The sequence below is a fragment of the Rhodnius prolixus genome, unplaced genomic scaffold (assembly GCF_049639745.1).
Source record: "Rhodnius prolixus isolate KJV_2025 unplaced genomic scaffold, Rpr scaffold_3, whole genome shotgun sequence".
In the NCBI taxonomy this organism is placed as follows: Eukaryota; Metazoa; Arthropoda; class Insecta; order Hemiptera; family Reduviidae; genus Rhodnius; species Rhodnius prolixus.
In genome coordinates, this window is record NW_027411603.1 from 37,109,701 (window position 1) to 37,125,836 (window position 16,136).

The 16,136-nt window shown below is 31.0% G+C and overlaps 3 protein-coding genes across 11 annotated transcripts in view; all 3 read left to right on the forward strand.

Annotated features, from left to right (window-relative positions):
* Positions 1 to 5,105, forward strand: part of Sec16 (endoplasmic reticulum export factor secretory 16) — a 51,915-nt gene extending 46,810 nt beyond the window's left edge. For 5 of the 7 annotated variants that reach the window (XM_074124568.1, XM_074124567.1, XM_074124566.1 and 2 more), the window contains 3 exons: positions 377 to 3,497; positions 4,249 to 4,358; positions 4,768 to 5,105. In XM_074124568.1, the coding sequence (XP_073980669.1) occupies positions 377 to 448 (72 nt within the window). In that variant the 3' untranslated portion in view covers positions 449 to 3,497; positions 4,249 to 4,358; positions 4,768 to 5,105. Of the gene's footprint in view, positions 1 to 376; positions 3,498 to 4,248; positions 4,359 to 4,732 lie in introns of all 7 variants that reach the window. The other 2 variants (XM_074124563.1, XM_074124565.1) reach the window with 2 other exon arrangements.
* Positions 4,250 to 4,594, forward strand: LOC141452356 (GSK3-beta interaction protein-like). The gene has a single exon (XM_074124393.1). The coding sequence runs from the start codon at positions 4,250 to 4,252 to the stop codon at positions 4,592 to 4,594; it is 345 nt and encodes a 114-aa protein (XP_073980494.1).
* A 731-nt stretch (positions 5,106 to 5,836) lies between the features above and the next one.
* Positions 5,837 to 16,136, forward strand: part of LOC141452432 (uncharacterized) — a 32,527-nt gene continuing 22,227 nt past the window's right edge. For 2 of the 3 annotated variants that reach the window (XR_012457408.1, XM_074124575.1), the window contains exons 1-7: positions 5,837 to 5,992; positions 9,355 to 9,609; positions 10,726 to 10,914; positions 11,722 to 11,946; positions 12,889 to 13,109; positions 13,331 to 13,422; positions 14,741 to 15,404. Coding sequence is in view for 2 of the 3 variants with exons in the window: in XM_074124575.1 (XP_073980676.1) it covers positions 5,954 to 5,992; positions 9,355 to 9,609; positions 10,726 to 10,914; positions 11,722 to 11,946; positions 12,889 to 13,109; positions 13,331 to 13,422; positions 14,741 to 15,404 (1,685 nt within the window). In the remaining variant the exon portion in view is untranslated. Of the gene's footprint in view, positions 5,993 to 7,527; positions 7,701 to 9,354; positions 9,610 to 10,725; positions 10,915 to 11,721; positions 11,947 to 12,888; positions 13,110 to 13,330; positions 13,423 to 14,740; positions 15,405 to 16,136 lie in introns of all 3 variants that reach the window. The other variant, XM_074124576.1, reaches the window with a different exon arrangement.

The following is a 16,136-nucleotide window of genomic DNA, read 5'->3' on the forward strand; positions in this document are numbered from 1 at the left end:
GAAAACCATTTTACGTGCTTCTTCAAATTTTAGGTTTTGAAAAGTAATTAAGTGTGACTTTACTAAAAGTGGTTTGTGGGATTTTCTGGCCTTTCTTAAATAGCTCCCAAATATTTGTTTTTTTTTCTGTTACATGACTTTGTAAAGGCTAATAACTTCTATTGGAAACGTTTTTGCCATTTATAGTGTAGCTTTTGGTTTTAGAAGGTACTATCAGAAGTTTTTTTAGAGTTCTCTCAAAAGTTCATTCAATCTCTAAATAAAAAACTTAATCTTTTTCTAAAATAAATAAGTTTTTTGTGCAGTTAGGATTTTTTTTCTTAAATTTTTTGACAATTTTAAATTTCAAAACTAATAACATATTGCATTTTTTCAGGATTTCCCGCAAGGTATAACAGCTCCAACAATGTATAATCCAGTCAGATACCCAATTAGCAATGATTGTTGATATTAAAAATATGTACCTAATTTTTGTTCATTTTTAATGTAAATATATTTTCTTGGTGCATTTATTGTAAATTTGTTTTGGAGTAACGAAATTGATACTTATATATGTAAATGTAAACTTAAATTAAAATAGCTAAGTGATTCACTCATAAATCGTGATTTATTTTTATGTTCAAAAAAGGCAAAAATTTTTTTCTAGAAATGGGTCTTTTTTTTAACATTAGGAAAAGACATTATTGGTGATTTTATGATTTTATTTTAAATTCGTTTCTAATTAAATTACTTAGTCGTCATGGCTTATTTGTGCAATGTTATTAAGGGAAATTGTATATTTGATATATATTGGCGTATAATTTTTATTAATTTCCGCACAGTATATATTTATTAGGTGATATTTATAAAATCAAATTGGTTGCAGTTCTTGTTGTATAAATATATATATATATATATATATAATATCATATTGTCACTAAAAATATATTGTAAACGTTTTAATATATATACATAAAGTATTATTTAAGGATGATATTAGCTTGTTTTGTTTTGAACCAAAATGCATTGAATTCAATACTGATTTGTGGTAAGAAGTTAAGGTATTGTGTTTACCCTGCTCTATTTAATGTTCAAAATTAAATATGGATTGTGATTATTTAACAATGCATATTTCACAATACATATATATAAATCTTCGGAATTAGTAACATTAAATACAGAATTTCTAAGAGCATATAATATTCTAAAATAAAATGGTCCTAAAATATTAGTCTTTAGCTTATTACTCTTTTGTCCCTATCAGATTAAATATTGCAAATTTTATATTTTGATTATTATCGAAACACTCTTTTGTGTCACTCTAGATCCAAAAATTTAGTTTTTACAAATTTGTGGTGTGTGTTTTTTTCTAACGTAGCTCAAAAATCAGAAAATCAAGGAAAGTTAAAATTTGAAATTTCTTTAAGTACCATTAGTGATCGCGACATTATGTTTATGGTCAAAATTGGGTAATTGAAAATACTACTTTACCAAACCTCCAAAATTGCTTCCAAGGCCTCTTTCCTTGAACATTACACATAACATTCAATTGTTATATATTCAACATATTTGACAATGTTTTCTGGAAACTTGATTAAAATCGATTCTAATGAAGGAGGGTTGCTTGTTGTGCTACCGTCTTAAGTGTCACTTCAGTGTAATGAATGCCCCTAACTCTTATAAAATTTTAACGAAGTTAAAATTTTTTAAGGCCAATTTATAGATTCTTTTTGCTGATCTTTTTGTAAACTGATTAAGATGGGACAACTGTTGGACCATTTGATAAAATTGAAGTTCATCATGGCGCAGATTAATGTGTAAGTCACCATAAAGATCAAGGGTAATCAAAGTATATGGAAGGCCAAGATTGAGCTGGCTGAAATATTTGGAGATGATGTCAAAAATGAGTGTGGCACAACAGTGGATAAGAAAGATATGATATGACGCTAGGGTGTTTTGTTGAGAGAGGGCTCTTACAAAAATTCTGGCCATTTATTCTTAGATGTGTTTCATGTTTCCTCAATAAAAAACTCAAATCTTTACTCTCTTCAATGACCTCAGATATTTAAGCGCTATAAATTAAACGTAAAAAAAAAAAATATTGATTTCATATCAAGCAATGGTAGGAAAACCGCTGTAACCTAATTTTCAATTCGTAGTACATCGTTAAAGGAATGGTAAGTTTTTGGTGAAAGATGACCCAAACGAACTTCTTACTTGAAGTGCCTATTAATGGAGTACAACTTAAATAAAAATAGCCCTAGCAAATTTGGAGTTATAAAAAAAAAAAATTGGCACTACATTGTTTTAAAAAATATTGCAATTAACTTAAAATATCATTTACAGATATTTACAATTAAATATCTAATCACACCTTAAAATAGAAAACGGTGTTAATGTAAGTGAAATATTGACTTGAAAGTGGTGAAAGTAGATTGATAACAGATGTGAGAAAACCTTACAAGTATTTGTTATACATTTCTTCAGTTATAATTATGCATTATTAAATAAATTAAAACGTCTTATTTAGATTTATTTATTTGCCACCGTCAGATAAAGTGAAATAGAAATCAGATTTTTCATTTAATGGAATGCATTTAAATTTGTAAGAACTATAGTTTAACGTGTTTTAACGTTTAATTATAGTATCATTAATTTTATTATTATTTAATAGTAATATCGTTAATGTATTATTGTATTTTAAAACAGAGATGCATTTAATGCAAATTAGATTCATAAAATTAAACGCCAAATTTTCAGTTAATTAATGATTTTCGTAAATAGAGCAAGAAATCGGAGCTGACCTAGAAAATTAGGATTTTCAGTGTTCATTTATTCATTTCTTCTAAATTGGCGAATGGCCTTCTAGGCAGCAACGCAGTTTAAAATTCAACTTTTTTATTTTTAGATTAGCGTAGATAATATTTTTAACACTTGTTTGCAAATAACTGGCAAAGCAAGACAAAACTTAGCTAATATTTTGTGATGTTGGTGTTCAAACATAAGAATTAATGTATGAACTTTTTTTTATTTGAATCATTCCTCGAGACGTATCTACAGTTTACTATATCTGCTCGTTTATCATTTTCTAAAATTCTATTTCCTATTTCTCGAATATAGTGAAATCCATTTTAATCCTTTATATTATTTATCATTCTAATGATATATTCTCGTATTAATGGGGGTTATAAGAAATTGATTCGAAAGACATCAAACGGTGTAAACTCGGTAAGAAAAAAATTCGTTTTGAAATGGGCGCAGCTGGTCTGATAATAAGTGTCATGTTTACATACACTGTGAACAGGTATATTACCTTCCCAGTAACTTTTCGGTTGGGTGCTTAAAGCAAACATTCTAATGACCAGCTTATAATATTAACAAAAACTGATTAATATTTATGGGTGGTTGATTTTAGTGGTCAAAATTTTTAATTTTGGTCGGCTCATAATTCTGGTTCCTGTAAAAAAAAGATATCGCTTTCGAGACAGCACCTATTTTGACAGAAATATGAATGAAAGGTTTGTGAAAATAGTATAATATTTAATTTATGCAAGATTAAAATTGGAAACTGCAAATCTTTGCTTTCGCTATCAACTTCAAATCGGAGTACACTACTTTCCTTCGGACGACAACTGTTTATGCTCCATTTATTGTAGAAGTACGGTAAGAAGATGGTTACTTTTCCTCTACTGTTGAATTTTTTGTTTTTTTATTTTCTCTTACCCCGTCTTGAATGAAAGAATTGCTATTCTAGAAATCTTTTATGCTTAGTTTTTACCAGAAATAAGACATCCTCAGAGTGCGAAAAATTGCATTTAGATCTATTCGAATCAACACCCGGTACGTATCTATCACTTACTTTTGACTCCTCTAGGAAAGATTTAATACAATTCGGAAAGTCCGTTTAAAAAAGTGCTTTTTTATAAAATGTGAAGTAATGCCTACTTTTCAGGCGGGCTTAAAGTCCAACTACCGAAGTATTTTAAGCGCCATGGTTGCCGAACGGGTAGAGGTGATACCTGCAAAGCTAATATATATTGTGGTACTGGGTTCAATTCTCGGTCTAGGGTTAGATTTTATTTAATATGAGAAGTATGTTGGCTAATCACCTCCGTCCACGACATCTAATTGGTTGTTAGACGTAAAGACCGCCTGAAAAAATTGGCATTATTTACTTTTTTTTTTTACTTTTACCAAAGTGTTATAAGAAAACATGTAGAACATTAACTAACTACCATTGCATCTGAAATAATAAACACATTGTTTTAGGATGGACGATAACTCACCAGAGCACGACTGGCGAGCAGAAGCAGCGGCCGTTGTGCAGGATGTTCAAGAACTTGTGAAAGATATATCAGTCTCTTCTGATTTGCAGTCAAGTAACAAAGTTATATTCCTTAATCTTACCACATTAGAAAATAATTCATTCACAGTCGAATTGTCTACACTAGGTTTTAGAATAGTCGGAAGTGCGCACAATTCAGTTAACGAAATAACCTCTTATGATCAGCACTACTATGATACTCCGTATGCTCTCTTATCAAAAGTCAGCCAATCCTTTCATGAAAGGCTTAGCAGTTGTCTTGCTGAGAAATTATTAGCCTTAGGGGAATAAATGTAATAATATACTGTGATTACCATTTTGAACTAAAGCCTGCTTGCACAATTACAAAAGAAAAACAAATATTTTATTATAAATTTTTTTTTCAACAATAATTAATAATAAAGTATTATTTGTTACCTTTTCTCTTAGGAAACTGATCCGTTTTATGTAAGCATATCTTTTAGTTCCAGTATGTGTTGGAACAACGATGACATTAAATAAAAAGAAGATGACGATGAAGTTTTAATGAGAAAAAATGTGGTCAATTGATGTGTTGAAAGTTACAGAAACCAATTAACTAAAATAAAAGGTTATAAATAAAATATTATATCTAACATTGAAGAGACATACTAAGGAATAGAAGAAAATTGTATATCCTATTATTCACGCAAGTGAAATTTTCTTTGAAACCTCAGTTTCAATTAAAATTAAACAATTTTATTCTAAATAATTGTTTATTATGTTAACAATGAATGGAGTTTTTAGATCTTAAATATAAATAAACTTCCACAGTATAACTTTTTTTTTGTTTTCAAATGTTTCTTAAAATAAGTTACCTTTGAAATAAGAGAGCCCTGAATCTTCTCCCTTTTCCTCAACCTAGTAAAGCGCTAAGGGTGCGCTACTTTAGTTTATTGGACAAGATATGATTCTGACACCCTTTCTCTACTAAACAGAACGCCTGTTGGATTAAGTACTGAGGTGTTCACTTCAAGGTTGTTAAGTCGACATCTATCCTTCATTCATAATAGTAAGAACTTCAACACTTAAGGTTAACAGAAGAATTTATGAAATCATTGCATTTTTTCTGAAATATAGTTATCGCCTTTCTTTCTAAGGTGGAGCATAACGTTCAACTACTAATTAGTTGTGGACGTAGGTGGAAGCACATACAAAGGCTACAAAGCCTACAGTTACTTTATACTCCTGTAAGGAATAATTTAATAGATTTTGTGTTATTGAGAAGTCTTCAAGAGGCGATCAGAACTTTTAGAAACTGAAATACAGAATACTTTCAACCATTCTTTAAATTAAGATAATTACGTTAACGCCCGACTAGTGTTGTTTTAAGATGATAGTATTTATTTTTTTAGCCTTTTGTGTATTTTCGGTATTCAACATTCTAGTTGTTTGCTGAAAATATTCGAAATTAGACTTTTACGTAAGTAGAATAAAACTTGAACAAACATATGGTTAATTGCAATACATATTTTTTTGACTTTTGTAAAAAGTGGGATTATAAAATGGCTGGTTACAAAAAAAAAAAAAAAAAAAAAGGTAAGTAACTATAGTAAATCGTAGCAATACTAGTAGAATTAACAACTTTTTCGTTTTTAAAAAACATTATTCGCAACTAAAATATAATTATAAATGCCAGTTGCGAAACCACCTCCTAAATCAAAACCGAACGTAAGTATTTTTCAGTAGATTTAATAATGCCTATTTTTTCAGCCGGCATTACCAAATTTGGTGACGTAGACGGAGGCGATTAGCAAACATACTTTACTGTAAACATCTTTAACCATTAAATATAATCCAAGGCCTAGACCAGAAATCGAACCCAGTACCACAATACATATTACCTTACAGGTCTCGCCTGTAACCGCTCGGCAACCGTGGCGCCTGTATTTTTAAGAAGATTTAATGTCTAGAAGAAGACAATTTGAGATTTTCGTATATCTAAGTGTCTCTTCTCAGGCTTGAAGAAAGTAAGGGATCGAAGGAAATTTCAGAAGAATGGTGCGCGAAAGGCAGGAGGAGAGAAAATTTCCAGCGGTAGCACTCTTTATGGGATCACCTGATTATATGATTATTAAACCACGAGGAAGTCGCGGGGACATTGACGATTCAGAAGGGGAGGAGGATTGTTAGGGATGTCAGAGGAGGCGACAGCCTGTACGAGAGGATTAGAGCAAGTAGAGAAAGCAGTATGGAACTTTTGATATGTCGTATTGACGAGTTGTATGAATGGAATGAATGTTAAGGTCATTGTGAAGAGTGAGGTCATTCACGAATTTAAAAAAACGAGGCAGAATATTTAGATGAAAAATCTCAACTTGCTCTGCAGGTTCTATGTTTGTTGTGTGGTTGCGCAAAGTGTGTTTTAGTGGTTTACCAGCACGGACACCAAGATCCCTGAAGAAGAGAATAATCCACTTTTCCCTCAGGTTAATTTAGCGTTAGCTTATTACTACTTTACAAAGAAGCAGTTAAAGTATATATATTTAAGCAAAAATTATTAAGGTATTAATAATAATGATTGAGGAACTGATTCAATCTTTGGGTTTTGTTAAATTTAATTTGAACATTGGTTGCCTAACATTGGTTTAAGTCAAAAGATCGAACAAAAATAAACTTTCTCGTTTTTACGCTGCAACTCATCAACACCAAGAAGCCCCGGATGGGAGGCATCAATGTAGTCCTACAACTTGAATATGTTACATTTCTCCGAGCAAATTCCATTAAGATCACTTTAGGGGATGTGAATGGATGATTTGACTGTCCAAAGAGTGTATTTTTTAGTTTTTAGCGATTTTTTTTAATGGGTAATTTAAAATTTAAAGAACATGTACCTACTGTACAACATTGGAAGTCAGCTACTTTTTATTGGTGCAGATTATAAGTTTCATAAAATTTAATAATGTTAACTGTGATAAGAGTATTTACTGTGAGTATCAGACTAGATATTTTTAACGATCTAAAGAGACTCGAGTTTTCAGCTCCTAAAATGTTTAGTGATATCTAACAATTGACAAATATCCCCAGCCAGTAATTTTGTGTGGCTGCTATAGTACTAACTTTCATTGCTGATTATTCCGAGAGATGTCGGGCATGATGCACGCCGCATTTTACAGCCAATATCGTTCGTTCTTAAATTTCTAATTTTGGCGGTTATTCTGTGTTTTGTTTAGTAATTCATTAATTGGGTTTTACGCTATTTTTAGTGATTGACTTCAGTTAGCGACTGGCTTAAAGTGGAAGGCAAAACAAATACAAATTTATTCAGATTAGTGCCGTGTGGAAATCTTAAAAGTTTGAAATTAGTAGAAATGAAACTAAATAAGAATGCGAATTGTAATACCGTTTCCCCGTTTTATTGTTTATCTCTTTAGATAAGGTAATTTGTAATAAAGTTTTTGTAAAGTTATTAATTACATTTGTTTGTATACTTTTTAGTTGTACAGACTCCCGGGTTATTTCGGGTAAGAATCATTTTCTTTCTTTTTCTTTTTTTTAATCGCAATTTTTGCTAAAACAGAATTTTCTTTTAGAAATTGGTTTCCAAAGTTGACTTACATGAATTACATTGATTTTATTTATTTTGCAATGTTTCCATCTCAAATTTCACTCAGTCAGATAAAATCAGCGATTTTATCCAGTATTACCGACCTATCCACATTTCAGAAGTATAATTAGACTGATGTATTTGTGCTACTAAAATATGAAGCTAAGAGTCCAACGTATCACTTGAATTTTTACTAGTGTTTACCTCAAGAAACTTTTATTTTTAATCCGACACCAACTGTTGGCAATTTATCCATTCCACAAGGTTGTCTCCTGGGGGTAATTTACTGTACTATTTTGTTAATTATTTTCTTTGTCACACTTACCAGTAAGATACCAAAAACGTTTATTATCTTTATTAGTATACTAGTATGAAATATTCTAAATAATTCTTAGACCTAAACATTATACACTGAGCTCTTATATAAAATAATTCAAATAAAAAATACTTATTCACAATGAACTCTGATGTAATAACAATTATAGTTGAATTATATTTTAAATTATGTAGTGAAAATGTAAGGTCTTTTTCCTGAAAACAAAAAACAAATCATGACTATTTTTTTGGGTTGTTTGGTATTAAAGACTCCTGGAATCTTCACAGTGCACCTCGGCTTTCGAAAAGCCTCATTGGGCAGTGGGCTATAAAGATAACAAAATCTAGAGGCAGCCTCCAGATTATAATTTATTATAACAGAAGACACATGTACTTTCGAATATATATGCTATTTAAATATAGTGAAAAGAAATAAAAACTTTAGGACTCTTGAAAGAATAAAATAATTCTCATAAAGCATACAAAAGTAAAGCAATGTTTACAAATTTATTATTTATTAACATCTAACTTCTTCATTACGGAGTGAAGGCATGCCCCTTTCTATTCAGTATTCTAACAAATAAAAAGTATCACGTGTAACACGAACTGGGAATCTCCCACTTAGTAATCACACGCACATAATCACCATACCAAAATGCTTTGCAAAATGTGTATTTCCTGTGAAATCTTAAAAAAAATCTATAATATCGTACATCCTCTTGCTATGGTCAATGGGTAGTAAGAAGTGCGCATGGTCTTTATGTTTTTGAGCTGAAAAACTAAAAAACAAAAAGTCGTAGGAGGTATCACTTGTTGTTTTAATCAAATCAGTCAACCAGAATTATTAATTTATAATATTATTTGGCAGTTTTTGTGTTTTTCTTAAAAATAAAATAAATGAAAGAATGAAATAACTAATTAACGAACTAATTGAAGGCCACTAACATTTAATAAAAATTCAAAGTTTGATGTTTGAAGAAATTGAGTAAATGTTCTTTTCAGAGATTTAGTTTTATAAATGTACTTTCGGTGGTATTTCACTCATCAAAATAAATTTTAGTTTTCACTTTAGCAAGTTCACCATTAATTTAAAATATATCACTTCAGGTCTTGATTATTGTACTATATGACTATCTTTTATCAATTGAAGTTAATTGAAAAATGTCTTTAGGCAAAAAGACATAGTGGGTATCTTTATGATCCCCAACTGGTAACTGGACATGGAGCAAGAAAAGGATTTGCTGGATTGGGTCGAGTATTTGGAAATGATCCATCAAACTTTATTCCGCCATGGCCTTTGTGGAATGATTGGTACATTAATGAAACAGTTTGGGATTTAACCGTTAATGAATTAAAAATGAGATCCGCTGCATTCACAGCAAGTTTAGAATTTAAAAAAAGTGCTGGTAAAGCTGAGCTAGAAGAAGTAAGTCTTAAAATAAAATTATTGTTACAGTCATGTTTAAATGCACGCATAACTTAAAGTTGAGTTCCACGCTTTAAATTTTCTACCACAATTCACCAACTATAAGTTGAAAAGTGACTGTGTAAATTGTCTAAATCAGATTCCGATAATATGTTACAACCTATACGAAACAATAAAACAAAATATCTGCCCAATATTGTTCATGATTAAGGTGCCTTGCTTCGCCAAAGCGTCGGCCTTCTTATTTTACTCCACGCCAAAATGTACCGGTGTAGAGTAACTGTGTTATATTTCCCATTCCATTTAAGTTTGCTGAGGCATTCTCTAACTGAGCTAACAACACATGAGTTCATCGTTTTGATGGCAGCCTGGTAATCGGAAAAAAAGGCATTCTCTCGAACCCGATAGCCTCTATCGAGATTAAACTGAACGTAACTTCCAATCGGTATATTTCCGCCTGGAAGATGCTAGAAAAGTTTCCCATAGGTTTTGAGTACCTGTTTCTTGGGCTTACAACTCTAACCCTAGTTCCCTCTGGTGTTCTCTGCAGATGTTAAACAATCGCATCTTTCATTCACTAGAGAGTACAAATTTTCTGCACAATTCCCTCTAAGTGTTCAAATTATAAAGCAGGTTATGAGAGTAGAAGAATATAGTGCACTCAGCTTATCATATAAATTAAACATAATGTCAGAAATAAGATTTATTTCTCCTCCAGTTCATCAATCAAAAATGATTTTATTAAATAGTACAAAGAACACAAGACATCAGAGATAAATTCCATTACAACGCTTACAGGTATTGGCAACAAGGGATGCAATGCACCATTACAAAATTGCACTATTCTTCACCATTGTGTATACAGCCAAATCCATAACACCACCCAAATATCTTCGCTGCATTCTTCACAGCGCTTGTCGCTATCCTCCTCAGAGGAAAATAAAATAAAATTTACTTAATTTTCATTTTTGTTTATTATTAATTGCTTACCGTGTTTATCTACTCGTTCTTATTTTTTGAAATTCTATTATCAGATGGTCAACTATTTGAATTAGATGTTCCTAAAGGGTTGGCAGTCACTAAGTAATGAATTAATAATTAATTTTAAAATTACAGATTGATCCTGAGTCAGTAAAACTAGTAGATAACACAGGTCGAACAATTATGCCTGTTGAAATGGAAGTGGCCGAGTGGAAGAGACCCAGAGAACTAACTACTGAGAAGGCTGATGAATTCTATAAATTAAACCTTGAACCGGGTGATCTAGATCTGGAAGTGAATAATAAACATTTATTTCGTTATAAAGTGAGCATCCTTTTATTTTTTTATATCTCTATATAATTAGTTCTTAAAGAAACTAAAAAAAATACTTGAATATAATTAGTTTAATAATTTGTTTGCCTTGTAGAATGTACAGTTAATGTGAAAATCAATGTTTATTTTATTCAATGAAACTTGAAAGAGATTAAAAAAACAAAAATGTTAAAAAATTGATCTACCTTACTAGATTTAAAAAAAAAAAAAAAATCCAGTTGTCTTCATAATGTCAGTTACGAATAATACAAGGAAATCTTAAATCGCTTTCTTTAAAGATCGTCCAAATATGTAGTTCAAAAAATTTCATAGAGCTGTTTCGCTTTTAAAAGATGATAAATAGTTTTGAAACGAAAAAATGGGAAACTACCTTTTAGTTTGTCCTTACATTTTCTTCTCCTAAGAGTCTCTTACAGTTCAATATCCGGTAATAAAAGTGTTTCCTGTAAAGAAAGAACGCTGCCCGGAGGTCGGCAGGGCACTTGAAAAACCTCCGGGTGCCATTGAATTCAGATGCCTTAAATTAAAACATTAATTACATTTTTAAAAAACTGACTACTATTGTTAGGTCTATCTTAAGTATAGTTCGATATTTTGAAAAGAGTACCATTATTTTCTTTTTGAATTAGCATTACAAACTCGATTTATGAAAATTTTAAAAAATAGAGAAGATAAAAAACTTTTTGCTCTTAGAAAATGGCTAATATTCATGAGACCATACGCGGTTGGTATATTTTACTTCTTTAAATTGTTATTAATTTTATAGAAATAATATATATATTTTTCTTTTTCATACAGTCAATGCGTCATATTATTTCAACAGTTTGTTGCTTGGAACGAGCAACCGGAATGTATCCCTATTTTCCTGCAGAATATCTTACATCAACGGATTATGTACCAAACACCGGGCCTGACTGGCATCCTTGGCAACATGTCTATGCGATGACTAAAGTTGGGGCTGGATCACAACATACGCCAAAATTCAATCCATATGGCATGTACTTTGTTAGACTATTCTTTATGGTAATAATTATTCATTCTTGTATTTTTTCAATTCTGTTATTCTTTTTCTCTGATTTGTTTTGTCCGTGTTCCTGTGATATGTCCATAACTATAGCTGGAATATCCTGACTAACCCTCTTTGTGATTTCAACAGCTATTGGTTATCTCTATTTATCGAAACCGACCTTTAATAAACTAGTTCTTTAGGTAAATTCTCAGGCGCCTATAAACCTGGTAGTTAATACGTCAAAAAGAGAAGAAGGAAAGAGAATATAAAGTTTCTTATTAATATAGATTAGCACTTGCATTATTGTTGACATTTATGGTTGCTGAAACCATAATAAAAATCCGCAAACGTATAAATATGCGTTATAATTATTTGATGAAATCTGCAATTGTTTGTTTTTTCTTTTCCTTTATCGATATATACAATCTGGTTTATAAAAAGTTTTAATAAGATCAATAAATACAAGTTTTGAGATATCCTGTGTAAAGCAGATGAACATACCTGTAACACAATATATTAATTGTTTGGACGTGGACAGGTATTGGTGTAGAGGTACTGAAGCATGAATCCCTAAGTGGTGGCTCCTCAATTCTAATAACTTTTTATTAGTTAGAAAAAAATTGTAATATTAAATTGCCCATCCACGACAAATCGGTAGTTAGACGTTAAGCTTCCCTTAAAAATATGCGATTACCTTATTTTCTTTATGTATGTATTTGTTGGAGGTAACGCTTGTTAATTTATTGATTTCTCATTTATTTATTTATAGTGTGGACAGTATAAAGAAAACACTGTCCGGAGGCCGGCAATGCACTGAAAATAGCTCCGGGCGCCAATAACCTCAGTGTTGACAAGCCTTAAATCATTAATTAAAAAATAATAAATAAATAATATACAATATTATTATGACACTTGAAAAAATGATTAAATGATAAAGTATGCCTCAATTTTTGAAGGGTGCATGGAGGAAAGTGACTGTAGATGACTTCATACCTATCAATTCCAAAGGAGAATGGCTGCTTCCTCGTTCCAAAGATCCTGGTAATTTATGGATGCCTCTTTTGACAAAAGCGTTATTAAAAGTTGATTCAATGTCCAGGATGGAAAATAATCAATTCTATGATTTTAATGTTATCAGAACACTAACTGGATATATTTGCACTTCAGTGAGTTGTAGGTAAGTTTTTATCTTTAGAATATAATTTTTATTTAGACTGTTAAAAATCATACATGAGCGAAAAATTGGCTTATACAAACCTTTCCACTTTGATATTATGTGTATTAAATCGAAGCATGTCCAAGTATAACTTTAGATCTCAGTAAATTTGGCAAATGTTTCAACATGTAACGTCTATAATTATGACGAATACAATTAGTATAATTAGTAGTTGTTTGTAGGAACGTTGAACCTGATAAATTATGGCGAATATTAGAAAGCCATCTAAAACCTTCTAAGGATGCACTTGAAGAAGACACTGAAGAAGAATCAGGTGAGTTTATATTTATTTTGATGAATACTTTATTCATTAAAAATGAATTTTCCTAGAAAAAATATTTAATTGTATACAGATCTATTTGGATCTATAATCTATATAGACTGTGTAGATCTATGTTCATGTAATGCAAGTAGTAAGTGAAGTGTAGAGAAAATCGTAAAAATCTCAAAAACTGATCTGTTAAGTGATACTTCGTTAAAATTGGGCGCGTTCAGCAGACAAGAGCGCTACCTGAGCGCTTTATTTCTCTGAACGCTCTGCTACTAATACAACCTAAACATAACCTTTTTTTTGAATTAAGATTGGCGAGGAATCGGTCAAATAAAAAACAACTCGTCTTTTAAATTAAAAGGTGCTAGGCCATTTCCAAATCTGGTATTTATTAATCATAACATATTTCAATTTTTTAACTTGTTATCAAAGAGAAAGAAGAGCACGCGATAGGTCATTTTTATGTATTTTTTCATCCCCTTTCTACTAAAAATATTGCCAAGGCAGTAAAGCTAGTATTTTTCTTAATATCGGGAAATAAGTCGTTTTCCGAGTGATTTTTCTAAGAAAAATCAAATGGTAAGAGCGTTAGATGTTCTCAAGCATACACAAAATGGCTAAAAATTAATTGTACATCTGTTACAAACAAGAAGGTTTAATAATTATTTAGTAATTTTGGGAGAGTTGTGTTTAATTACCAAACAAATACACGTACTTTGCTAGTAGCGATCACCGCTTCGTCGAAGTAGCATAGAAAATTTCCGCTCCATAAGATGGCGACCGCTCCCACATGTGAGAGCGATGCTAAAAGTGAGCCATTCAGCGTATAGTTCCGTAGCGCTCTTGTCTGCTGAATGCGCCCATTGCTTCAAGATTGGTATTTCAATAATACCTTTAACGTGTTTAATGAACTTCTGATCATTAATCTATATAGTCGAATTAAATAAAGCAAGTTTTTTTTTTGGCCTCTGTTGAATAAAATCGATCGGCTACAAATGTTAACTTAGCAAAACAAATATCATTGAGTTATACATCCAATTTAGTTAAGAAGGTCGAAATATTTTTTCCAAAACCCTGCGTTAACTAAACGAAATTCCCGCGATGTTTTTCTTTAAAAACTCCAAGATGCGAAATTTCTGATGAAGCAGCATTCTTTCTTTTGCATCAGTAAGAGAAAATTCAAATGGTTCAAAATAATTTGCATTTATGTTTTTCCATTCTTTTTTTTTTCTTCAGCAAAGTATTATTAATCTAATAATATAATTATATCTAATAATAGCTGGCCTTTTGCTATTTAACTTATTCAATTTTATTTAAATAGAAGAAAAAACGGCTGGTAAAAAAAAAACACCTAAAGGAAAAAAGGCTGCGCCTAAAAAACCAAAAACGCCTGCGTATAAAAAAAAGAAAAAGAAAAGAGTTAAAAAGATGATTAAAGGTGAACTCTACAATGACGACGATGACAAAATATTGACGCAACTTAATTGTGAAAAAAGTGCAGACGAGGAAAGAGGAGGGATTTTAAAATTGGAAAAGAGTGTTGAGGAGATAGTTGATGAATTCATTCCTAATATTGTGGTATGTGAAATGATAGACCCTGTGGAACTTACTGAATTACCAAATGCTGAAGAACTCAGCGTAGCAACATTATCTGATGGAGTAATTACACCAAAAGGAGTTGAAGTTAGTGATACTTTTATGGATAGTAAATCGTCAGATATTAGTGAACCTCTTTCAGACGCTAGTCAGCCGGAAACCATGGAATATGAAGAAAGACCAAAAGTTCAAAAATTTGCCCCAGATATACGTGGAACACCTCAAGTAGCTGACAGCAGCGCTTCTCAGAAAGTTGTTAAAAATGTATCTAAAGTTTCTATTGGATCTGTTGAAGAAAATGAAGAAAAAAGTGATTTAAAACCAGTACCTGGAGGAATGTATACGAATGTAGATGATTTCAACAGGCACTTAGCTAAAGTTAAGCTTGAGTAAGTAGCTTTGTTCTTTTTCTGAAGAAAAACAATTTTTTTTAAATCTAAACTTTAGTATTAAATTAGTGGCCTCATCCAGGCCTTTCATCTAATTTCATTTGATTGTTCCTGAGAAATTTTGTCTACACATTAGTCAGTAGCAATGTTATCCGTAACATGTTTATTTATACTTTTCACCACATAAAGCTAGGAAAAAAAAAGTTGTGTTCTTCTCAAAATTTGAAAAAGTCCTAAAAGAAAATGTAAAGAGTGAAGTGGCTGATAGTAAAGGCTTCCAGAGAAACAAGCTTACATAAAGATAGAACAGGAGGTTCTGATTTGTGACAAACTTTTTATTTTCTTCAAAATTAATATCATTTTGAAGTCTTCGTCTTGTAAGATTGGATTTAAAAAAAGTAGGGACGTTTAAATAATGTAACTTTTTTTTTTTATAAAATTTTATATTTTCTTCAAGCTTTCGATTACGGACAACCGATGCAATTATATTTTAAAGTTTTATTAATTTATAAGTTTTTATCCACTGAAGATGATTTGGCTCTCTAACCGAAAGCTTTGGAAAAAACGTTTCATTATTTAAATAACTTTAGGGTTGTCATTTTTATCTGGATGGTTTTGTAATCAAAAATTTCATCGCACATCTCTCCACAATATATTGACACTGCAATCTAATACCAACTTAACAAAAATTAGTTATTCTGTTCTGAAAAGAAGAAGCAGCTTCTTAACCAT